This window comes from Lepidochelys kempii, chromosome 13, assembly GCF_965140265.1.
Source record: "Lepidochelys kempii isolate rLepKem1 chromosome 13, rLepKem1.hap2, whole genome shotgun sequence".
NCBI classification, from domain to species: domain Eukaryota; kingdom Metazoa; phylum Chordata; order Testudines; family Cheloniidae; genus Lepidochelys; species Lepidochelys kempii.
The window spans coordinates 28,579,948-28,606,606 of record NC_133268.1 but is presented as its reverse complement, the minus strand read 5'-3'; the positions used below and the strand labels follow the sequence as shown (position 1 = coordinate 28,606,606).

At 45.4% G+C, this 26,659-nt stretch overlaps 1 protein-coding gene across 7 annotated transcripts in view; it reads left to right on the top strand.

Annotated features, from left to right (window-relative positions):
- TOX2 (TOX high mobility group box family member 2) overlaps positions 1-26,659 on the top strand; it is a 258,242-nt gene that overhangs the window by 213,461 nt on the left and 18,122 nt on the right. For all 7 annotated transcript variants that reach the window (XM_073309923.1, XM_073309922.1, XM_073309916.1 and 4 more), the window contains one exon: positions 22,572-22,652. In XM_073309923.1, coding sequence (XP_073166024.1) covers positions 22,572-22,652 — 81 coding nt within the window. The remainder of the gene's footprint in view (positions 1-22,571; positions 22,653-26,659) is intronic.

Here is a 26,659-nt window from a genome sequence, read left to right as displayed (position 1 = left end):
CGAGTTAGAGTCTGGCCCAGCATGGTAGAAACCGTTGGGAGCTTAGGTACCCAAAGGTGTATGCACAAAAATGGAGGCTATTTTCAGGAGTATTGTTGAAGTGCCCTTTGCCACTAGAAGCAAGGCTTTAGGGTTTGCATGCACAATTTTGAGCTCCTAATTCTATACAGTAATTGTGTGACCTGGCCCCTGGATAATTCCAGTGGAAGTAAGTTCTCTCCACACACAAATCTCAAGAGCAGCTATATCATAATGCAGTGCAGCTACAATGAATCAAAGATAGTTTTTTTATGGACTTGTCCTGGAATGCTCACAACCTGCTGCATGCCATTTGATAGAGCTGTGGGTCAGAAGCCACTAGAGAATATGTTCTGAGTGCCTCTGTCCTTATCGCATCCTCCAGTGAGCACACACAGATGGAGTTCTGCATGCAACAGATTTTTTGAAGTTTTGTATTCAGAGCCTGACCTATCAAAGCTAACATTACAACTCCCATCCCACCACACTGCATGTAGACATGTCGGAGACCTGCTAGGTGATCAGCTGTTAACACAGTGCATCCTCTAGTCACATCTTTACTGTTGCAGTTCACAAGTAATTAGCCTTGCTGGCAGTATTTCTAATAGTCCCTAAAGGAGTATGTAGAGAACACACTGATGGCTGCAGTAATATTAACTAGGGCACAGAGTAGAACTGTATGGATTTTAATGGCAGTTACTCTACTGGGGTGAGTTAGAGTGATGGTGTCAGGTCAGATTAGGTCTAAGGCTGTATTATTACTCTGACTTCCATAGAGATGGTGTGGGGGTGATGTGCCCCAACCTCCCTCTCTCCCTGCATGGATCTCCTGGCTCTTGGGGCACTCCCTGCAGACTGCGGGGAGGTAGCCAAGTTCGGGGAGGTAGCTCAGGCTAGTACCACTGGGAAGGGATAGAACCACACACAGAATATCTCCCACCTGTGCAGGTCAGGGGATATGATCAGGCTCATACCATTGTAGTGTCAAAGGGAAGATAGCCTGAGCTTTAGAGCTGAGCTGCTTGTGCAATGTGCTTTGCACATTGGAAAACGTAATCCCAACTATACATATAAAATGATGAGGTCTAAATTGTTAAACTGTTACCACTCAAGAAAGATCTGGGAGTCACTGTGGATAGTTCTCTGAAAACATCATAGAATCATAGAATATCAGGGTTGGAAGGGACCTCAGGAGGTCATCTAGTCCAACCCCCTGATCAAAAGCAGGACCCATCCCCAATTAAATCATCCACTCAGTGTGCAGCGGCAGTCAAAAAAGAGAACAGAATGTTGGGAATCATTAAGAAAGGGACAGAAAATATCATACTGCTTCTATATAAATCCATGGTACGCCCACATCTTGAATACTGCATGCAGATGTGGTCGCCCCATCTCAAAAAGGATATATTGGAATTGGAAAAGATTCAGAAAAGGGCAACAAAAATGATTAGGGGTATGGAACGGCTGCCATATGAGGAGAGATTAATAAGACTGGGACTTTTCAGCTTGGAAAAGAGACGACTAAGGGGGAATATGGTAGAGGTCTATAAAATCATGACTGGTGTGAAGAAAGTAAAAAAGGAAGAGTTATTTACTCCTTCTCATAACACAAGAACTAGGGGCCATCAAATGAAATGAATAGGCAGAAGGTTTAAAACAAACAAAAGGAAGTATTTTTTCATACAATGCACAGTCAACCTGTGGAACTCCTTGCCAGAGAATGTTGTGAAGGCCAAGACCATTAACAGGGTTCAAAAAAGAACTAGATAAATTCATGGAGGATAGGTCCATCAATGGCTGTTAGCCTCTGTTTGCCAGAAGCTGGGAATGGGCAACAGGGGATGGATCACTTGATGATTACCTGTTCTGTTCATTCCTTCAGGGGCATTTGGCATTGGCCACTGTCGGAAGACAGGATGCTAAGCTAGATTGACCTTTGGTCTGACCCAGTATGGCCGTTCTTATGTTCTTTGTCCTTTGCAAAGAGATCCTTCATGCCATTGGGAAGGAGGGGAGGGGCTTTCCTTTGGGAAGTAATTTCATTTGAATAATATAAACATTATTTAAGACAATATAAATCCCTTGTACACATGCAAAAGCAGGGAAATTCTCAGGGCTCGTTATTACAGCCAGTCATGTAAAATAAGCCTAGTCAGGAAACAGTTTTGTATGTGCTGATTCACTGTTCTGGGGCTTGCTTATAAACTACAATAGCTTCTCTACAGATTGGCAGCCTCAAATCCAGTGTCAAGGCTTCAAAAAAGCCTAGGAAGCAGATCTTCAGTGTAACATCTCACAGGGAACTTCCCTACTCTGTAACCATCACACAGCCCTCAGTCTGTTTCACGCAGAGATTTCTAGGCTCAGTTTAGCTATTCTTGTTGATGTTGAGTCAGTTACAAAAGCCCTGTAATTGCCTATTGCGAAGACCCCAGGGCACCCTTTTTTGGTAGCACGTGTGTCTTTTTATCACAAGGAGAGAGATCTGACATTCTCTGCAATTGGTCTCTGAACCCAACCGTTCGGAAATTCACCATTCTCTCCTGAAGCACAGAGCCCTAACTTTAAAGGCTTACTGACAGCTTAGGGCCTGCGCCCTCTGTCACTGAGCTCCCAGTGCTCCCACTGCCAGAATTCCAGGTGGCTACCCTTAAGAGAGGAGCAGCAAATAGACAGAACCAATTGAAACGAAAGTTATGCCGGGAAATAGTCCCTGTTGCTTTGGGTCAGGCACAAACAGCATGGATGTATTTCACTCCGGTGGTGTAAAAGCCATTTTATTTAACTGCAAAGATTCATGACTCTCCACACTAGTGTTGTTTGCCAGGCTGCATGAGGCTTCCGTACTGTCTTCCATACCATTCGTATTGGTTATTCCTTGGTGTATTTTGTTTTCTTAAGTTCTAAAGAAATCTATAACCTGTGTAAATATAAAAGTGCCAATTGAGAGAAGTACATCATTCACCCTGAGACACTGCAGATGACATCAGAACAGGGGGGTCAGGGGGCCATGGCCCCCTCACTTTTTATCTACCATAAAGCCAAGCGATGGGGAGAAGGAAAGGGGCCTCGGGGGAAGGGGTGGTGCAGGGGCGAGGCCTCAAGGGAAGGGGCTGCATGGGGGTGGGGCGTCAGGGGAAGGGATGATGAGGCGTCAGGGGAAGGGATGATGATAATCTGATGAGGTTCAATAAGGATAAGTGCAGGGTCCTGCACTTAGGACGGAAGAACCCAATGCACAGCTACAGACTAGGGACTGAATGGCTAGGCAGCAGTTCTGCGGAAAAGGACCTAGGGGTGACAGTGGACGAGAAGCTGGATATGAGTCAGCAGTGTGCCCTTGTTGCCAAGAAGGCCAATGGCATTTTGGGATGTATAAGTAGGGGCATAGCGAGCAGATCGAGGGACGTGATCGTTCCCCTCTATTCGACATTGGTGAGGCCTCATCTGGAGTACTGTGTCCAGTTTTGGGCCCCACACTTCAAGAAGGATGTGGATAAATTGGAGAGAGTTCAGCGAAGGGCAACAAAAATGATTAGGGGACTGGAACACATGAGTTATGAGGAGAGGCTGAGGGAGCTGGGATTGTTTAGCCTGCAGAAGAGAAGAATGAGGGGGGATTTGATAGCTGCTTTCAACTACCTGAAAGGGGGTTCCAAAGAGGATGACTCTAGACTGTTCTCAATGGTAGCAGATGACAGAACGAGGAGTAATGGTCTCAAGTTGCAGTGGGGGAGGTTTAGATTGGATATTAGGAAAAACTTTTTCACTAAGAGGGTGGTGAAACACTGGAATGCGTTACCTAGGGAGGTGGTAGAATCTCCTTCCTTAGAGGTTTTTAAGGTCAGGCTTGACAAAGCCCTGGCTGGGATGATTTAACTGGGAATTGGTCCTGCTTTGAGCAGGGGGTTGGACTAGATGACCTTCTGGGGTCCCTTCCAACCCTGATATTCTGTGATTCTATGATGGCACAGGGGCGGGGCCTCGGGGAGGAAGGGGTGAGGAGGGGCCTCGGGGAAGGGGCAGGGCCACAGTTCAGGCACTGGTGGCTCCCCCACTGTTAGTAAGCTTCTACCACCCCTGCATCAGAAACCCAGAATCAGTTGAGAAAATGAATATTTAGATGACTTCTAAATTGTGGCTAAAAAGGATTTTTCATGCTTCCTGTCCTTTACATGATAAACCAGATGGTCAGTCTAGTTATGGTGGGTGCTGTCAGAATGTGCATAGGCCCTTTTCACATGATGCAATGCTGCAACCCTCAGTCACTCCCGTCAATGAGTGTTTATTCATGCAAAGGGTCCCACTGACTTCAATGAGATTACCAGCATTGTGATCAGTGGTTGCACAATCAAGCCCGTATTCTGGTTATTATTTACCCAGTGGACTTTAACAGCTAGGGTATGGCATGTAAAGTCTTGGACATCCCTTTCTATGGCAGTGACCCTTTTGATGGTTTGCTGATCCGATCCTCTCCCATCTCTCTGCTGCTGTGGTCTTGTCTCCTGAATACACCATAACTTCTTATTACTAAACAGCCCCAAAGTCCTTCCCCTAGGTAAAAAGTACTCTGTTCCATTTCTCTGACCCTGCTGTCACTTAACACATTCCCCTCTGCTTTGCTCCTACAACCAGACCTCCTGGAATTCCTCTTGACCTCACACCTTCTCTGTCGTCTTACATCTTAGCTCTCTGTAAGGTGTCCAGCACCATCCTCTTGCTGGGATTCATCCTGGCTTTGACTTGGCCTCTACTGAAATTCTTAATCCTGAAATCCTTAACTACTAGTCTTCCTAAATTATTACTCTCTGTACTTCAGCAAGTCCAAAAGGTTGGCCTATGGAACTCATTGCCACATGATATCATTGAGGCCAGGAACTTAGCAGGATTCCAATAATAATTGAACATTTATATGGAAAATGAGAAAATGGTCACTGTTTGGGACAGGATTCTGAACTAGATAGACTCCGAGTCTGATCTGGTCTGGCAATTCCCATGGTTCCTAGGAATGTTCTTTCTTTCCAGGTCTGAGAATCATACCAGTCTTATCCTCTCTGTCACCTTCCCTCTGGCTTCTCCCCTATACAGCCGTTAAACCAATTCAAAATGGCTTTCCTACGTTTCAGATCTCTCCAGGGCCTTATTCCTCCTCCACATCTCTGGCCTCATACCCATCTGCTCCCTGGCTCCGACTCTGATCTCAGTTGCACTGGTGTAGTGCAGAAGTAATCCTGGTCAATGTAACCAAGACAAAAACCAAGCCCACAGACTCCACTTCTCCATTCTGGGACTTCTTTCTGTCCCCCTCTTCCATGCTATCCACAGCAGTTGGTGCTTTTTGCATGGGCTGCACCCTTCATCTGGAAATTGGCCCTTCCCCCCATCTCTAATCCATGGAGCCACTTTCACTTCTAGTCGTTAATAATCTGCTTAAAACCTACCTTCCCCTGTAGCTTATGGTTGACTCTCACAGTAAATCGTCCTATGACACCATATGAATTAGGACCCTCCAGGAATGTAATGGGCTAAATTTACCCCTGATATAACCCCATTAACTTTAGAGAGCCACGGGAGAGGACTCTGCCTTCCCAGAGAATGGAGTAGCTGCGTAAAGGCCCTTCTAGCCCAATGGCTGGAGTAGCCCCCAGGGGCCCTCCCTTCTGCAGCATCCGGTGGAAGAGGAGGACAGGAGGATTCATGCAGACCACCCATGCGCCCCTCATACCCTTGTGTGCTACCATACCAGACTCCATGCCCTGTAGTCCTTCCACCTCCCCCTTACACAGCTGAGCTGCATCAGTTCTGCTGCCAAGAGACCCTCTGCAGAGCAGGGGTTGGAATTGCCCCTAGGTTTCTGACCCCTCCCATGTACAGAGCCCAGGCATATCTGAGTTATAGATGTACAGAAGAAACCCAACCCAGGCTTCGGAGACAGCAGCTTTCTCAACCTTTATTCCTGCCACTTAATTTCAGCCCTAACTGCATCTTCTTTTCTTAATATGTTAAAGATGTCTCTGTGGATGGGAGACCCAGTTTCAACCCAGCCCAGCTGAAAATTGGGTTTACATAATGGAAACATTGGTGCAACCCCTGCCTGAGCAAGGTGCAAATGCTCAACTCTAATTAACAGAAGGAATTAAACCAGCCCATTTTTCTTGCCTGCTAATTCTCCCTTATTTTCTTTTACAAGAGAGCAGTGGCGCTTGCCATTTCTTTACACATGCTTTATAAGTGGCTCAATTTCTCTCTCTTTCTAATTGATTTAATTAAGTCATTTGTTCCTTGTCTGAATGCTTAAATATTAACTTCCTGGCTTTGTCTCCATCTGTAAACATTTCTCCTGCTACAATTACCCCCTCCGCCTGAGGCCCTGGCAGAGAGGACACTATTTATCTTTGACTCCGAGGCTGCACTGGTGGTTTGTGAGATGGGACACGTTTGTTCTTGAAGAGTTTGGCTGGATTATGGTTTGTTTAGTCCCTATTTGCTTTCTCTTGGCCAAGCTGCCAGTATTTCCAGTCTCCTTCATTTACATTCCCAAGCAAATGCTAAGGAAAAAAAGACAGGTTAAATTAACACAATTTTTTTGATATATGAAAACACTGACTGGTGCTTAGAACATACAGTATATAGGGCATTTCTTCTAAGCATCTCAAAGCATGATACAATCCTCCTAACTGTAAGGATAGCTAAGCACTTGAACAAATTCCTTAGGGAAGTTGTGGAATCTCCGTCATTGGAGGTTTTTAAGAGCAGGTTAGACAAACACCTGTCAGGGATGGTCTAGAGATAATACTTAGTCCTGCCTCAGTGCAAGGGGCTGGACTATCAAGGTCCTTTCCAGGCCGACGTTTCAATGATTAATGTATTAACTCAAACATTCCTTTGTAAATAGACAGGTAAGCATCATTATCCCTATTTAACAGATGGGCAAAGGGAGGGGCCAAGAAGGTAAGTGGCTAGAACAGTCACTCAGTGAATCTGTGACCGAAATAGAAATAAAAACCAGGAATCCTGACTCTCAGCAGTCGCTTTTCTAGACTACAATTCACTAGATCCTCTGAAAAGACACTCTAGTGTTCATTACTGGTTCTAATACATGACTAGCTCTGGAGACATGGACTTTTTTAAATGTTTATAAAGTATCTGAAAGAAATTTAATTTACATTGTTTTTCACATGGAGATAATCTCTCAGTAAGGTCCATGCGAAGTATGAATGGCAAGATTGCAGTCTGCCACAGAACCCAGTGTTCAGAAAGACATAACTTTAGCCCCATAATAAACGATTCCTTACAACAATGAAAACCAGACAAGCAATGAGCCAAATCCTGAAGGCCTTACTCAATTTTTACTGAGTTCTTGCTCAGACAAAACTCCCATTGACTCCAACAAGGTTTTTCCGGCATAAAAACCGTGGATTTAGGGATATGTCCCCAGAATGTTATTGTGTAGCTGGCATAACATAGAGACCCCAGCCTTGCATTCCTTGCACGCACACACAACTCCCATTGATGTCATCAGGAGTTTGGGATCTGCAAGGTATGGTGGATCAAGACTATAGATAGCTGATGTTCTCAAAAGCAAACTAGGGAAAAGTAGCGTAGATGAAATGACTAGAAGGTGGATACACAACTGGTTGAAAGACCATACTCAAAGTGTAGTTGTGGATGGATCTCTGTCAGACTGGGAGGATGCCTCTAGTAGGGTCTCACAAGGGTCAGTCCTTGGTCCACTGCTATTCAGTATTTTCATTAATGACTTGGATAATGGAGTGGAGCATATGCTTATAAAATTTGCAATCCGGTGGGTAGTGAAGACGTACCCTAAGAGTAGTTAAGCTCAGGAACAGTCTTCCAAGGGTGGTTGTGGAGTCATCATCACTGGAGGTTTTTAAGAAGAAAGGATGGACAAATGTGTCAGGGATGGCTTAGGTTTACTTGGTCCCGTCTCAGTGCAGGGGGCTGGACGTGGTGGCCTCTCAAGGTTCCTTCCAGCCCTACATTTGTATGATCCTATGATTTTAAAGAAGGCAAAAGTGTTCCCAAGTCACTAGTCAATTCAGACAATATTTTTATGCATCATTTGCCTCATTGAGCTTTCCACTTTTTATAAGAGGATAACTGGAAGTGAACTCCTCCCACAGCCCTTTGGACTTGATAGCTCTGTTTCGCTTGGACAAAGATTGCAAACCTTATCATTTCTTGTTTTCAGATGGTCTCAAACCTCTCCTTGCAGGTGAGTTTTGGTGCAAGCTCTTCCAGATAATGGCCAGGATGAGGCAGGAGGGGAGGACCAAGGGCAGGGGTTTGAATCTGGTTGTCTGATGAATCTGTTCTTAGCTGAGCGGAGCCATTGCATTATCAAGTCACACCTTTCTAATACATGCTGACCGTTTCACAGCACATGCCCATTAAGTATTACAAATACATTGATCCGTCTGTCCCTATATGCTACATTTGAAAGTTATATATGGTATTGAGTGAACCCAGCCGCCATATCTGTGCTGGTGAAGGATGGTCCATAAATTCCTTGCCTGTGCCAGTACCTTGGCCAGGATCACTACACAGCAGGGGTGGGCAAACTGCAGTTCGCAGGCTGGATCCCGCCCACCAGCTGTTTAAATCCAGCCCTTGAGCTCCTGCTGGGGAGTGGGATCTGGGGCTTTCCCTGCTCCGGCGCTCCAGCTGGGGAGCAGGGTTGGTGGCTGCTCCATGTGGCTCCCGGAAGCAATGGCATGGCCCCCCTCTGGCTCCTACACGTAGAGGCAGCCATGGGGTTCCACTCTGCATGCTGCCTCCACCCCAAGCACCACCCCAGCAGCTCCCATTGGCTGGGAACTGCAGCCAATGGGAGCTGCAGGGGCGGTGCCTGCAGACGGGGCAGTATGTGGAGCCACCTGCCCATGCCTGTGTGTAGGAGCTGGAGAAGGGACATGCTGCTGCTTCCAGGAGCCGCTTGAGGTAAGCACCGCCCGGAGCCTGAACCCCTGAGCCTCTCCCCACATCCCAACCCCCTGCCCCAGCCCTGATCCCCCTCCCGCCCTCCAAACCCCTTGATCCAAGCTCCACCCTAGAGCCCGCACCCCCAGCTGGAGCCCTCATCCCATCCCGCACCCCAACCCTTGCCACAGCCTGGAGCCCCCTCCCGCACCCTGAACTCATTTCTGGCCCCACCCCAGAGCCCGCACCTCCAACCAGAGCCCTCATCCCCTCCTACACCGCAACCCCAATTATGTGAGCATTCATGGCCCGCCATACAATTTCTATTCCCAGATGCGGCCCTCAGGCCGAAACGTTTGCCCACCCACGCTACACAGTGTTTCCAATCCCTCCAGTTAGAGAGGGTGGCCCAGTGCCAGTCCTCCTGGCAGGCAGAATCTAATACCCTCCCACAGCTGGCTGATTGGCAGTGTGTGTTAATTTGAGAGACACTGCATATGGCTTCTCTACAAATTGAAGCGAGACGCTGCTGTTTGCCACATACCTCTGACAGCAAGCAGAGGGTTAATCCTCTCTCTCCTTTGGGTTGCTAATGATTATATGCACTGGAATAGCAAAGCTGTAGCCTTTTATTTGCCATTGAACAGGTGCTGCTGCTCCCACAAAGCAAATTTGCTTTTTTCTCCTGATGAAATAAGCAAAATAAAGGTTGCTTCCATCCCATTTCAAATATGTTTTTTCTTTCTCCTCCACTAACTGAAAGACAAACACAGACTGGGAAACAGAATGCATATTATGCAAGAAAACCTATAATCTAGGAACATCTTTGATTAGAAGGCTGCTGTCACGGACGTGTATTTCTTAGCCTTTCTTTTTCTTCTGGTTTATCACTTGTGCCTTTTGTCAGATTGTTCCTTCTTCTTCTCTTCCCAGCCTCTTCACAATGAATCTTCATTTTCCCTCTGACACACTTGTATCTAAATTCCTCATTTCCTGCCTTTTTTTATTTATATCTGTTGCCTGGTGATTTGATCATGCTGTGGAATACAGGATTAGCAATCTCCCTGTCCTTGGGTACTGCTCAAGGACACCTGTTCAACAACTTGCACCATTTCCTTCCCCTCCTTAACCCTTTCGGGCATTGAACTTTGCCATGTGCAAATAATAATAAATATAATAAATAATATTAATAATTTTAAATACCATAACCACTACTTTTACAGTACATTATAATCTTCATTCTTCAACAGCTGGCATGGCCTTTCCTAAGAGGCTTACACCGGAATCTAAAGAATGTGACACTAAAAAAAAAATAATAATACACAGTCTTTGAACTTTGCAAATAGTTTAGCAGCTGTTCCTGTAGAGATAGCTTATACTTTACTCAAAAGTGAAATGCTAATTCAGCTATTATCATCAAATGGGATACCTGTCTTTAGTAATCCTTCAACTCCCAGCTTCCCGTATAATTCCTTGCCACAATGTTATTTTTTTCATTAAACAGCTACATTCACAATATTAGACAGAGGTTTAAAACGAGCAGGCTGATTTGACGCTAACTGTGGCAGATCTTGAGGATCAGATTGAAAGGAATTCTTCTAATTCTGCAGAGAAGATTCTATCCTGGAGCAAGCATGGAGTTGAGGCCACCTGTCAAAATGCAGTTAAGATGCTGGAATCTAGTTAACGTTAGCACCATCTAGAAGAGCTTAGGTTATCCAGAAAGGTACCGTTCAGACGCTACCTTACTGGACTGACTAGGTTCAAGTAAGTCGGCCAGAGGCTGTTGCATTGGGTTCCCAGGGATGAGGTGCAAAGTGCACTGGTCTCCAGTAGGGCTAGCTGTTCCACCTGGAGGGTGTGGCATGTATTTAAACATGTGGGCAAAAAGGTCATGCTAGAATAAAGGAGGCAGTCGAAGCCTTTACTCCTCTGTCCCTTAAAAAATGGAGGAAGAATCTGATCTCTGCTCTTCTTAGAATGCTTTAATGGTTCTCCAGGATGACCCTGCAGGAGAGGGGAGTGGGCCCTCGCTCCTGTTTGAGGGAGGCACAGTCCTAGCACTGGAATTGGTGTGAATAGCACAGGATCCCACGGGACTGCTGTCATTACAGGGCATGAGTTCTTGATGATGAGAGCCCTCGCTGAGGAGCTCTGTGACCATGCCCATCTGCCTTTGTAGGTGACGCAACAAAGGCCCTATCCATGATACCCAGACAGCTGTGCCAGGGAGCCAAACAATTTGGTTGTCCCCCAGCCTGGCTATAAATGTAGCTCAAATCTGTGGTGCAGGTAACCCTGTTTCATACCCAGGTACAGCCTATGCTATAAGTCTGAACCAGGTCAATAGGCAAATCAGAGGGAAACAAAATGGCAATGAGGTTCCCTGGCCTCTTGGTGTTTATTCCTCCAACAGCTCAGCTGTAGTTAGCTGTATTGATTGACTGAACCATCCTTCTCATATAATTTTTCTCCTCTTCCATGAGCTCAGCCTCTCTGATCTTGTTGCCTGGTTTAATCTCCTCCTGGTTCAGTGGCTCTTGTCCTGTTCCATCTCTTTACCATGAGCACCCCAGGACCCTACCTCATTCCTTATGTGTTGCCTTTGGTTTTCCAAGCCAGCGACCCCTGTCATTGCCCTGACAGAGAGAGCGAAATACATTAACCTGAAACATGGAGCCTGCTCCAAGAAGCTTTCAGAGATGAGGTGTGCCCCTTTAGAAAAATTTCATGTTCAGCAGTGTAGTTAAACTCTGCCCAGACCAGTGCAACCTCCCTGAAGTCAGTGGATAGCACATGTATAAATCAAGGCAGGAGATAGCCTTAGTTCAGTGCTACTCTATTCGTCTCCAGCAGGAGGTACCAGGGCGAAGACTCCAGGGTATCATCATTGCCTCCTGCTTGTCACTTGTACATAAACAGCCCATGCCTGACTCCAGGTGATAGTGGGTGAATTGCCAAGGGCTGGGAGATTTTGTTTGGCTGAGATGTCCAGAAGCGATTCTGCTGCATATTGAAAAGTTACATGAATGATGTGGCCTCCTCTTCCCCCCACACCCATTCCCTTGTCTCCCATCCTCTCTTCCCTGACCACATTTCCTGTGTCTCACTCCCCAAAGCCCTATTCTATCTCAGGGGAAAGACCCAAAGGGCTCTCAGCTGACATGGTGATGGGGGCGTCAAGACACCTGCATAGAACAGAAAACCTCAGATTTCCTTGGTCGTTGCTGTCAAGGTCTCTGGAGTGACCCATGGCTGTGAATGCCCACCTCAAGAAACAGGGCACAAACCCCGAACTGGTTGTATGTTGTATACTTAGATTTTATCCACCAAGTGTGAACAAATCAAGCACTACAACACCCTCAACATGGAACCACAGACAGCCCCCTTGGGCACTCCAGTCTATTTTGCCACTCAGGCAGGCTTGCCTTAGTGATAGATGGTCCCTTACACCAAAAATCACAATAATATTCAGGTTACTCCCAGTCCCTAAGGACCAGTCACTTACTCCAGGTCAGGTGCACCCTAGATCTCTCACCAAAGTGAACACTTGTAAGCAATCCTATAATGAACTAAAGGTTTATTAACTAAGAAAAAGAAATGAGAGTTATTTAAAGGTTAAAGCTGGTAAACACACACACGAGTTACAGTCTTAAGTTCCAAAAGATGAGAGTAGCTGCTATAACATGCAAGATTTATATGTCCTTTAGGGCTAGCCCATGCTAAACAACTGGGGACCCCTTGCTTATGCTTCAAAACTTCACCCCTCAGAATTCAGGCAGCATAGGGATACAATTTCTCTTTAACAGGGATTTTTATTCCCTTCCCCCCAGCATTCAAACTGTGATGGGATGAGGGCGTAGTTTGACTTCTGTATTTGGGGAGACAAGGGGCTTAATAATATGTATAGGTCTAACTTCTGGATTTACTGATTGTTAGTGGTAATTAAATTACAGAGTACTTGAAATCACAAATACAGTTTACATTCATTATTTAATCACCTTTATTTTTTTTATTTTTCCTCAATTATTTGCCTTGTATACCAGCTACCACTTAAAGAGCAGCATTCGCATAAAAAAATTATTGAATAAACAGAACCAAGCACTTTCATGTAACTATGAATCATGTCTCCCTGATTTTAGAGTTACATAAACATTGTCTTAATATAAAAATACTGTATTTATCTTAATGTAGAGGCAATTGTCTTTCCCTTTAGTTAGCTTTTCTCGGTTTTAGATAGAGTAAAATGGACCTAAGTTAAAACAGAGGACTATTTTACTCAATTTAAAACTTTTAAAGGTCACAGAGTCACTTGTCCATCGGTGTTTTGCATCATTTTATAGAATCTAATAGAAAATTATATGTCTGCTATAGGTTTTTAGAGTAATTTCTCAAGGTGCTTGATCTAATTCCTATTGAAGTCAATAGGAATCTTTGGCAAGATCTACGCTCCACACCCCTGAGCGACATAATTATACGGACCCTACCTCTCCTTCTTCCCGCCCCCTCCCTCCCCCCCAACGCAGACAGGCAGAAGCGACCAACAAAACCTTTTATCCGTTGATGCTTCACAATGGCTTGTCTGGTCTACCCAGGCCTTTTGTTGGGGAGGAGATAACGCCTCTTGTGGTAAACTAGCATTTCACACTTGGTAATGCTTCTCCCCAGCTGTGGGGATTTACAGTCTTAACAAACATGTTAATAGGTACAGAGCAAACACTTAAATATTACCTTATATGATGGGATACAGATATTATAAGTAAGATTAAGGCATGCAGCATCCTACAATCATTTCATAAAGTCTAAATGCATTCTCGTAACTCTAATATCTATTTTAGCAATATGAACACACAGACGATCCAGGCTGATTTCCAGCTATGCATTTGTCAGTGTCCAGTGAGGCCTAGGAGTCTTGGCATGAGCTGGCACTTGGTCTGCAAGCATCACGGTTACATTTTCATGTGGATAAATACTGGAGGCTTATGGAAGTTGCATTATGAAACCACTGAACATATGAAAGTTGCTGGTTTGGGATTTCATTAAAAACTTGAAACTCAGACCAGGATCAGCACAAGGTTCATGAACAATGCTTTCAAGTAATCCTGGGCTTTACATCATAAAACAGGTGAAATTCACCATTTCACATAGCTTTCATGCAAAATCAGGTTAAACTCAGCAGCAGTTTTGACTGCATTTTTGAGGCTTGGGATTCAGTGGGATTACACAAATGTGAGAGCAGAATATATCTCGTTGTGGCTACCTTACACAGAAATGGACACATTCACTATGCTAAGTAGCGATATACAGTACCCATGGCAAAATGCATGTGCAACATTCCCATATAAATACACTGCATGGGGAGTGGAACAGAGTTTATACTAAATGGATAAATCACCCAAGGAAAAAATTACTTGCTCAGCAGAAAATAATAGATCACCCATCTAATCAGAGACATCTGCTCATTGGACCAGATACATCACTTACTGACAGGGTACTGCATATATCACCTGCAGGATATAAGGGCGTCTGAGGCCTGTTGTAAAGTTATATTACATTTCAGCCACAGTGAAGCCTAGACTTGCTGGGAACAATATACAGCGCGGTCTTGTAAGGCAACCTGGCCATAATACTGACCAGTAATAGTGTTTATACAGAGAGCTGGCAATGATGAACCGTGGTAATTCAGTGGGGAGATAATAGGCAACAATGTAATGACCTGGCTGTTGTTAGCAATGGGATGATACCAGACTGGTACCACTAACTGGAAGCAGACAGGAAGGCCTTGTGAGTGCCATCCAAGGCTTTTGCACAGTCCTTCGTGCCCTGAGGGGAATACGGGCTGGGGGAAGCTGAACGTTTCTCCCCGAGAACAGAATGAGTGAAGTTCCCTGGAGAGATAAAGTGATCTAGCAGGGCTGTATGGTGAAAGAGGAAAGGCTTGAGTTTCTCTTAACATAGCCCCAAGAGTCTGAACTCTTCTCCTAAGAGAGCCAAGACAGAAATCTAGTGTGTGCTTGTTATTTCCTTGATATTCTCCCAGGATACCTTAGGTGGGGTGCTGTCTTCCTCCCACTCCTTACCCAAAACAGCTGCTTCCTCCTCAGCTGAGGGAGGAGGGGAAAGAGAGGACAGGCCCGTGAGAACCATTTCTCCCACTCCACCCTGTGTGCAAGTTTCTTAGCTGGCACCATGCATTCTGGTCACCATCCTCCCTAGCCTGTGGATCCATCTTCACTGCACTGGGATATGCCATTCCTCCAGGCCATGGAGTGGGTATTTTCCCAGTGAGTGACTGCAATCATGCGTGCGTACGTACACCCACACACACACTCTCTCCACATCATCCATGTCCAATCACTCATGTCAACCCAAGCTTACGTAGCACCACTGTTCTTTGTCTTTCCTCCATTAGCTTACATTTCATTGGCATCATATCTCCTTCTTCCCGTGCTTCCTTTTTTTAAGGTCTCTACTCAGCAACGTATTCCCAAGTCCACAGTAGCTCTAATAGTTTGAACCACCATTAACACTAGGCTCAAAGAACGAGGCAGGGGCTGCATGCTCACCTCCTATGGGTACAGCCCCAAACCCACATTATAAGCTTGCTCTGTCTTTAAAGTCTCCTATCTGTGATTTCACCTTGGCTTTTATTTTAATTACATCATGATAAACTGCTCCAAAATATAAAAACCTTTTGATTTGTCATCACTGGAGATTTAGGCATGAAACAGAGCACAGGCCAATGAAAATAACATTCCCTGGGTTCATACCAGGAGTGCCCTCTTCAGCCACCGCACAGTACTTGTTATCACCAGCATGGGCACTTTTTACTTTATTAACACTGCAGTATCTCAACTGTACTATGTAATTTGGAGGCTGCTCTCCCATAGTGAACCCTCAGGCCAGCAGTTCTGTCTGCAGGATATTACACCTGCACATGTCAGTGCTCCTCCGGGGACAAACAACAGAACAAGGCTGGGGCTTGCCAGACCTGGCATTTTCTTCCTACAGTAGCTGAGGAGAAGAAACAAACTTCTTCCGCACCGTATGGGCTGCACTGCTTTCACATTTGACTTCCGGGTGTTGGGCCCTGGATAGTTTTCTTGCCGTGCGCCAGCTGGTGTCACCTCTCTTGTACCAAATCTTTAGCTTTTCTGTGTTGATACAAAACAGCAAGTTTTCTTGCTCCGTGTCACTTAAGGTTGCTTCTACTTTGTATGGCATGTACTCCTTATCTACTACTCATGGCATTATTATTAGAACACATTGCCCCTGGGGTGTGGGGGACGTTGCCCAGGAAGTCGGAGGAGTTGTCCACCTGGGAGACCTTGGGGTTGACGGTGGCAAAGGCCTGAGTGGGGAGAGAGTCATCAGGAGTACAGGGCAGAGAGGACCAGTGCATGCAGCTCTATATGGTCTGTATAGGATAGTCCATATGGGACTGCCAGTGGGCAGTGAGGATGGTAGGGCCATATGGAGGACATTGCCCAGGCAGGATGCACAGCTGCAGGCTGTATATGGTTATAGTGTGTTAGGATAGTTCATATGGAGTTATACTGCCCAGTGAGGACCATGGTCAGTCTGGGTTGGTGGCAATGTTGGTAATGGTCTGTATGGCTTTATATAGCGATACAGTCACATTTAGAGTGGGGAGGTAAAGGGGGAAGGCTGGTCATTATTGAGTCATATGGCATGGGGCTGGATGGGTCATATAGAGTTATGTGGTGGGGGTGCAAAGGGGGAGCAGTTTGATCCTCTTCATTATGAAATGCACCAAATTTGCCTTCAGAAATAACAATAATACCAAACTGCACCTTGGTGGTATATATTTGGTATTTAAAACGAAAAAAACCCCTCCAGATTTCACCAAAAAACTAGACTTTCTGGGCAAAGACAATCAGTCGGTTGGGTGGTAATTGTCACTGTAAAATGTTTCTGTGGTAGTTCTGGGTTCCTTTTCACCCCCCCCCCCCCAGCCCCACGTTACAAACCAGTTTCTTTTCAAACAGCAGGGCTGGAATGGAAAGGTTATTGATACCGCTACTCCTGTCATCCTGTGTGTGCGCAACACAGAGCAGTTCCATGGGCGTCAGCAGGGTCCGGAATAATTGTCTTCTCTAATTAACTGGTTATCAAACAAGAACATTTCATTAGGGTACAATTACTAGCTGCTTTGCTGAGACACAGGAGGTGTCAGGATTACGACTCCAACGTATGCTTCTTACAGCTCTGATATTTTTTTTCATAATCACTAACTGTATTTGCTCCCCCCCCGCCACCATCCTCCACCCCCTCCCTTAATGACTAATGAATTCTGCTTACGAATAAGCAAAATAAATCAGCAGGCATGACAGATTATCAAGGAACACATGTAAAATATTTGGAGCATCTTTAAATCTGATAAATGACTTTGAAATTAAAATCCCTGGGAGAAAATGTGATTTAATTAGAAAGTAGCATGGTTCTGTCAATATTTAAATGAAAACTTTAAAAGGTCATAAACACTGCTTCAAAGCTCCTTTAACACAGAGGCGTTTTAAACGGCTTCACTAGGATCTGCTGTTCACACTTAAGCCCTACATTTTCAAAGTGTCATGCAGTGTTTTTAGCCACAAGACTCCCATGGCTCAATGTGTAAATTCTTGGCCCCACTGAGTGGGAGTTTTGCCATTGACTTCAGTGAAGCCAGGATTTTACCACATAAAGTCAGGTCTGGGCTGTGACCTAAACAAGGTTGCCACCAGTTGTGTTAACGTCATACGGAATAAGGTTTAACGGTCAGCGTAGAACCGCTGAGTGTGTCAGGACAATTGTTGGCCATCATGTTTGGACATGGTGACATTTTGTCCTGAGGATCATGTGGCTAAATCCACACGCACATACACACAGCTCTTTGAAAGCTACTTCAGATAGATTCCTGCTGGAGTGTTTCCAGAGTCACCTTCCCCTAATGTTACTCAGCCCTAGTGGATCTAATAGATCTCAGATTCCAGGACTTGGCAACAATTTCCAAGTAGCACATGCCAAGAAGTCTCCCCACCTCCCCTATGTGAAGGGCAAGCCGTATGGCTGCTGTGTGAGAAGGACTTGGAGGAGGATGCTTCAGAAAGAGTGCAGACCCTGGGAAGGCTCTCAGAATATATTAATCTGTGACTTACTGTAGTCTCGCAGTGCTGAGCTTCCAGATGCCTCGTGTTTCCTTAAGAGTTCAGCACACTTCAGCATCGATTAAGGAGACGAAATGTCGGTGGAGCTCCCCTCTAACTTGCCACCTTCAGGAAGAGGACAAGTAGCTCAGAAGTGCAACTTCTCGCCGGAAATGACCATTCCAAGTGTCACCACAGTAAATGTGTCAAAAGGAGAAACTGCCCGTTTATTTTTAAAACAAAAAAAATCTCTCGAGGGGCTTCTGCAGGCCCGAGGAGGAATAGTTTGATGTCAGGTTGGTTCCACGCTTTTCCACAAAGCAGTTTTTCCTTTTAGGGACCACAGCCGCCTAAATAGTGCACCACATATTACATTGCAACATCAGCCTAGAGTAGGGTCATAAATCTAGTTCAGCAGCAGGAGACCATTATCCTGTGACAAAGTTCCCTTCTGTTATTACTGCTTCTTAATATGAGGTCTCTTTGTTCAATTATCATGTAATAGATTGCTGTAGCAACTACAAGTTACTGGCACTTTCCAAATACAAGAGAAGACGCAGTTCCTGCGTCAAATTGCTTACAATCTAAAAAGACAAAGACCGATGAAGGAGGTGGGAAAGGGCTCTAACACACAAGCAAAGTGACTGGGGTGATAAGCACGTGACTTATTCGTTATTTGTTTCTTATTGTTTGTTTGTTAAGTTAAAAACTCTAAAATTCTCCTTCCTCCCCACTCTCCCAAGCACTATATTGCTGCTTCTCTGTGTGTACAGATGACAATAGTGTCCATGTCATTGAATGAGCTTCCATGCAGCGTTTGAGTCAAGAGCACTTTTAGTTTATGTGCTTCCAAAGACAAGAAAATCTCGTCCTAGGTATTTTATAGCAGCATAAGAGGAAAATAAATATGGTTTTGATTCATCACCATCAGATATGGTCGTTGTTATGTACTGACTTGAGAGATGGGGATGGATATTTCATTGTTATACTGGCATCTGATATTGCATTTGAGAGCATCTATTAAAAGCAAATTCCTCAGTATTACATATTCCTTTATACAAACCAATGAAGAGGACATGGGATTGAAAAGCCCCTGTGAAGAGGATGGCGTCCTTCATGCACTGGGACCAGATGAATGTTTTTCTGCACATTTTGGAAGAAACAATTTCAGCTCTGAAATCATTTCTGATTAGCTTTCATCCAATTTTCAGCCTTTACACGCAAGATGATCTTTAAAATGTCTGCCTCCCAATCTTGCACTCAGATCCTTTGTTAGTGTATCTGAGTTGAAGCAGTACATGACTGCAGCATGAATAAAAGTGTGTTCCAACTGGAACCATCTTTCCTGACACTGTTTTAGACACATGCCTGCACACCCAAACACTCACACATCGGTATGTGTATAATGCATATGTGTATGTGCATTTATAGGTGTGGCTGGTAGCACCACCTACTATTAAGGTTGCCTGATAATATATACAATATAGGCAGTGTATATGATGTATATTACACAACAAAAAATACGTTAAAAGCGAATAAAGGCTGCAAACTCTAGCACTCAAAAATTAGGAAATGTCAGAATTAAATATGTCTCTGTATTCTTAATTGGGTTCCTGTGTATGTATGCTAGACATCACACAGGAAGTCTGTGAAGAGTCCCCAGCTCTCCTGGGTTCCATCAGTGCCTTAACTACAAAAAAGCATCCTTTCTAATTCTGTTCTTGCACCATCCACTCAGTGAACTGAATGAGGCAGGGACCATGTAGAACAAATGTGATCGTTACTAAAGATTGTATCATAAAGCTTCCTACTAAGGGAGAAATTAAGATTGCATGGGCAACCTTGATTCTCCATTTCTCACTTTAGAGGGCTTGACTTTGTCATTTTAATGGTCTTTTAACCTAATTTTTTGTATCAAATTTCGTATCTTTTAAGTGAAAAGCCAGAAATTTCATCCTGGGAAACCATATTGACTCCTGCGTGATCTTTAGATCTGTGGGGCTGCTAAATATGCTCAGTGGGCATGAATGTCTGTGGGCTGGAACACCTTCTCAATTCTATTCACTTTACTGGAAGTTTTGCATGTGCAAGGACTTCAGGACCAGGCCCAACATCTCTCAGATTGATCCTTTTCAGAAGTGTAAAGAGAAATGATCCCATTCTTAGACGGTGCATTCAACCTAGAGCAAGTATGGTTTGTAAATTACAATCCTAAGGAAAGAAATAGCATGATGCAAAACCTCACACCCCTTTTTTGCCTTTCTGATACTACTGGGGCCACAATTATTTGAACTCTCACTGCCCAGTGTGGTAATACTGCGGGGCTGCAACAGCTATCAAGGCTGAGAGACCAGACATAGTAAGATAAAAAAGATCAGGGTGTGGACAGACACGACACAACGGGACATGCCAGGCAGGCGCCTTCAGGGTGTGCAGAAATGTGTGAACTCACTGGTAAAAACATTATTTACTCTTTGGCATTTGACTGTAATAAAATACTAATTTGTAACTGGATGGTTATCTTCCAATCCAGCCTGAGTAAGGGGCAGCGCAGGAACCAGATTGTGACTGGAGCTTGGACAGTTTAATCTCCCTTCCAGGCTGACTCAGCTGCACTGGCCAATTTATTGGCAGCATGGGGGTGGAGCCATAGCTCTGCCCAATCCCTGTCCATCTGAGCAGGGAAGGTCATAGCCCCGCAGGGGCTGCTCATCCCTTTGCACAGATCTTCGGGTGCACATAGCCCACAAAGGGAAGAAAGGGGGCTCCTTATAGCTCCTTGCCCCCCTGACAGGCATGGAGCTGGGCTCACAGGTGAGTCCTTGGTCATTTACATTACTTGACTATAATACATGATGCCATGATAGAAACACATGGCGAAAAAGAACTGAAAATCCCCTGTGGACATCAGCATATTTATTGTTGTAAAGTTGTTGTTTTGAAAGAAGAGTTAAATGCATTCAAATCTGTTCTAACTGAAGTTAACTTTGACTTGTTTGATGAGAGATTTGGGTTTCACACGGGAGGTTAGTAGATATTTTATTTCAGTAATTTCCTCCCTTGCCCAAATTTTTCTTTCATTTGAAAATATTTTTCTCACTTGATCATTTTAACTGGTTCCAGTTTGGTCCTTGAGGGCCATTGGGGAATTGGCCTGCATGAGACAGGGCTGTATTTCTGTGCCAGTTCTACAGACAGCTCACCAGATTCTGCTAATACTTATGCTCCTTGCAGCCTGTTGACTTCATACTAAGGTTTCATGAGTGTCATTCTGAGCTGAAAATTAGCCCAGCACAATACAGCTACAGTAAAACAATTGTTCTTATGGTAGAAAGAGACTAAATATCAGACTTGTTAAAGTCTGCAAAGCTCCATTTAGTGATGCTGAGTCTCAGGATATGTAGTGTTTTTCTCAAAGCACCAATTCGTGGCGAATCTCCGCATTCATTTGAAAAGGAAAATTAAGTTTCTAGCCCTTAAGGTTGCAGAGAAAAGCTTGAAAACATGAGCCTTAAAGACTCAAAAGCAGAAGGCAAAGAAAAAGAACCCAAAATTTAGGATTTCTGAAAATGTTGTGATTTTTAAATATGATTTTAAACATGATTTTGGGGGGTCTGACTCATGATTTTTGAACATTTGGAATTTGCAGTGTTGGGAGGCTTCCTTATATTGAATTAATTTGTTGGTACTTTTTCAAGTACCTGGAGCAGATTCTGTTCTCATTCACACACGGGGTAACAGTATGGAATGACTCCATTGACTGCACACTAGCGTCAGCGACAGCGGACCTCCTCCCCCTGACTCCATGACCCTCACTCTTACCATGAAGACTTTCCCCATATATTTCAATGAAATAGACAAAATCTCACTCATTCAGATAACCACAGCTTGACAGCCCTGGTAGCCATGAATCAAAGGGTGAGTGAAAAGGCACCTCTCTCTGAAACAGGTCTCTGGCTAGGGCAGATGTCAGCATAGAACCCTGATGGGGTTCTATTTTTTGTAATAGATTTGCTCCATTGACAGGGCTGTCCACTTTGGCATGCACCAGGAACACAGACTTCTCTGAACTATGCCATGAGAGAGAGGCTGTCCTTACCTCCCCAACCCACTCTCTCAGATACCATGGCAATGAGCACGTACAAATACTTAGCAAGGTTCAGATATCTAGCAAGGTTCAGATAAGGTCCCGCCCCAACTTCCCCAATATCTAAGGGTGTTCAGATGTAGGGGTTTGTTTGGGGCAAATTTTTCTCTCTCTCCCTCCCCCGCCCCCTTGGCAGCAGCACCTCAGTGAGAAATCAGCTTTTCCTGCATACTGTATTTTAAGGCCCCATCCCCGTTCCTTGTAACAAAGCAATGCAGCCCAGTGGAGACACGGGCGATCTGAGGAGGGTGAGATGTAGCAGTGCCAGACAGCACCCTGTTTTGCTTTATTAATTATTATTCATTGTTTGGTCCTTTCAGGCATATAAGAGGAAAACAGAAGCTGCGAAGAAGGAGTATCTAAAGGCTCTGGCAGCCTACAGGGCCAGCTTGGTTTCCAAGGTAACAGACAATGTGTTTCATACATGCGTCTCTATGGATGTGGCAATGATGAATTAGCTGGAACTCATGGAAATCTCTGGGGAGGAGCAAGTTTGTAAGAAATACACTGTAACCGTGCTATCAAAACTAATATCAGTGTTAAATACCTTCTGGAAGAGCTAAATGAAATGCTCTGCAGCACGACTTGAGCATACACAATGCAGTGTGGGTGCCAATTTTTTTTCCTTAACACACCAAAATAAGATCTAATTTATTATGGCACATTGGAGTGTTTGAAGGCAGGGCTTCCATGATCCCTCACTGCAGGTGGATTGCTCTGTAACCACACTGAGTAATAACTGATTTGCAGCTTTAGATAGGTTTCCATTTTGTCTTGGTTCCTCCCGCCCCCCCATCAGAGGGGGCTGAATTGTCAGCACTACGTTGACATCGCTCAAAGGTGAGATGTTATTTGATTCCATTACCCGGTTCTGTCACTCACTTACACCATTCCAGAGCATGGTGCTTGGATTCTTTACACCACTCTTGCAATTAGCTTCCAGGTAATAGGCTGACGAGCAAAAGGATTTGCAATATACAGGCATTTTGCAAAAGGAACTAAAGATAATGGGCCAGATCCGCAGCTGGTATAATTTGGGGCAGCAATGTCCATGGATTTACACCAGCTGAGGATCGGCTATGGTGGTTTTATAACTCTTTGGAGGTTTTGTCCCTTCCATGCCCACAACAGGAGACTTTCTTACCCATTACAGGAAAGTCAGCTTAGGGGACTCTCAGTACATTAATTCATGGCCTTACATGGGAGTGTGCAGAACAGAAGTAACGCCCAAGCCCAGTGCCCCCCTCACTTGCCAGTGTCTCCTAGAATGGTAGTGTGAGCCGTACACCCTCTTCAGCATGTCTGTCTGAGTGCCCATGGCCATTGATCAGGACACTGTTTGCCTTTCAAAGTAAGAGGAAGGAAGAACCTTCTGCTGGATTTAATTCCTGAGAGAGGAGAAAGGAACTGGTCTGTAAGGTTCCTAGATACAACCTGCAGATGTGAGTGTATTCCCCAATTTCCACTCCTGGCTCACCACTGATCATCTTGCTGTTTACCATCTGTGTCCTTATCAGCAGGTACCACCGCAGTCAATGGGCATCTCTGTCCATGGGGAGGAGGGAACACGTATGCTGACTTTGTCCACCTCCCAGTGGCTGCCTTCTCATATCCCAGGCCCCTTCTCCTGTCCCCTGAATCAAGAGGGGCCATGAGCACTGCAGCGAGTGATGCTCCTGACTCCTGGAAAGGGCTGGGGTGGCAAGGTGAGCCCTAAACTGTTCTGGAGCTGGGCTAAGTAGCCGGACTGGAGCCACATGTGCTGAGCGATCAGTTCAGCCCTGCTGGTGGCTCCGGCTGTGAGTCCAGCGCCCTGTGCAGTGTGAATACCCAGTCACTCCATTGGTGTCGGTGGTGTTACTGTGAATTCACACTGCTGCCAGTGAAAGCACATGGGGCACCTCCAGACTAGCAGGGAGGAGACTTTGGCTGTGTGAGGGAGGAATAGCAACTCCTTCTGGAGGGCACAGGTTCACACTGCGTGGGAAGAGTCCTGAAGGAGCAGCACAGCCATCTGCAGAGCAGAGCCCACGGTGTGATAGTGTTACAGGGCTCTGAGGTGGTTGTTTATTTTGGCTCCCTGGGAAGAGAAGGTTTTAGTTTCCCCTCCCCTGAGTCTGTCCTCTGCAGACCACCCTCCAGGTCCCATTTCTCTTCCCCACCCCAGCCAGTCCTGTCTTTCTTTCCTTTCCTCCCAACCTGTCTTCCCCATTTCTCTCTCTGCATCACTCGGGTGGGGAGGTTGCCTTCCATCCACCTCACTCCCCCACTACAGCTCCTGATCTGGGGTGGTCTCCTATGGTGTGGAGGGCAGTCGGCTTCTTCCTGCACCAGAACTCCCCCCATGGTGCCCCTTGGCCTATCCAGCTTAGTCCTCAAGTAGCACCTGTTGGCCTCAATGCCTGGAAGCACCCAGTGCTTCCCTTTCTCTCTCTTGATGTGGCCTGGGTGCTGTAGTAGACTCGGGGTGCAATTCCAGATGCTAGTTGAGTGGAGGTAGAGGCAACATCAGTGGAAGTGGAGAGCGGGGGCAGAGGATCAACCCTCCCGCCAGGTAGCGTTACTTCTGGGTTGTGACTTACCAGGTCAGTGCACAATATGGGACAAGACAGGAGTGCCGATATCACAGCAGTAGGTTCCATAGAAACAATATAGATTCTCTTTGTCCTGCAGCTATTCTTGCCCCATTGAACAGGGCTGGATCTGGGAGGAGGGGAGTTATATGCAGGCAGTAGATTCTCTGGACCATCATTATAGGGGAAAGTGCCTGTACTTTGTCATTGGAATTGTGCTAATGTTTCCTCCCCGCTCCTCTGTGCTTACTCTTCTCTTCCATTTAGGTTTGTGCACAGCGCAGTGCTAGGGAGAGTTTACTTTGGTGTAATCTAATGGATAGGTCTGCAGTTCAGGCAGACCTTCTAAATGGAAACAGAAGTCTGCGGTGCATTCAAGAAGGGGAGAAGGGTGCTGTTTCCCCATGCCAGGTTAGGAGAGAAGGTTAAAAACGAATGTGAATGAATTCCTAGAAAACAGGAAAGTGTACCGTCCCAAACAGTGAAGAAATAAATAGCTAATTAGTGCCATAACAGCTGTGAGCTGGGTAAATAACACATGGCAACAGCAACAGTAAAAAATAAAAACAACCTTCTCTGCTAGAGAGGAGGAATCCAGTCCAGAGGAGAAAGGATGGAGAGAGAATGGATCTGCCACTGTCAGTTCTGGAAATATATAAATGTCACTCTCAGTGAGGTCCCAGGCAGTGCTTAATTTGTGCCAGGGGTTGAGCCCTGCCACCTCTCAGCTTGGCAGTTCAGAGCCCCAGCCCCTCTGGCCTTGCTGCTTCAGTTATGAAAGTAAATAAATTTCTTGAGCTCAGGAACCTCTCTTGTTACAAATTAAGCACTGGTCCCAGGACATTAGTATCACACTTCTGAGATCTTGGCTCATCTCCTTCTGCTGGTTGGGTGTTCCTCATGCCCCCTTTATACCTTCATGGTTTCATACAGTAAATTTCATTCTGTTCGCTGTACCCAGTTACTCTATCCCCTTTACATCCCTGTGCACTTTCTGACATGAAGCCATTGTGGGTTCTCAGCAGCTCTGGCCATCTCTGCGGGGTTGGGTCTCAGGTCGGCTGTCATTGAGTCACATGGGCTCTGAGGTGTCCCAGGTCAGAAAGAGGGTATCAGATTGAGCGATGCTGTGTGCAGCCTGGACTCAGGGAGACAGACTGCTGAGACTCGGTGGTGTTTGGAGAATGTTAGCAAAGGGCATGGAGAAGGACAGAACTGAGGGAAAGATTTCAGAGTAACAGCCGTGTTAGTCTGTATTCGCAAAAAGAAAAGGAGTACTTGTGGTACCTTAGAGACTAACCAATTTATTTGAGCATGAGCTTTCGTGAGCTACAGCTCACTTCATCAGATGCATCCAATGAAGTGAGCTGTAGCTCACAAAAGCTCATGCTCAAATAAATTGGTTAGTCTCTAAGGTGCCACAAGTACTCCTTTTCTTTTAACTGAGGGAAAGTAGCCACTGGCATGTGAGGAACAAGAGGGACCCAATGAGCAGGGCCTAACCAAGGGTTAGGGTGGTTGAGACTAGCTAGAGGCAAGTGTCCCCATGCTGAAGGATAGTAGCAGGACTTGGAATCAGGTTCACATGGGAAGGGGAGGAGACCTGGGTGGGAGGAACAAGGAATGGGGATGGATTGATGGGAAAGATCTCAAAGGTTTGGCTAAACATCCAAATCTCATACTCTGAATGATGCCTTTTAAGTATCTTCCATTGCTAGCACCTTGCTGGCAGGGGACTGCCTTCCCTCAGTGGTTGTTATCAGTGCTGTCTCTCTTCCTGCACCATGGTAGTGCATCTCTATTTTGGCTAGCACTCTACAAGAAGCAGAGGCAGA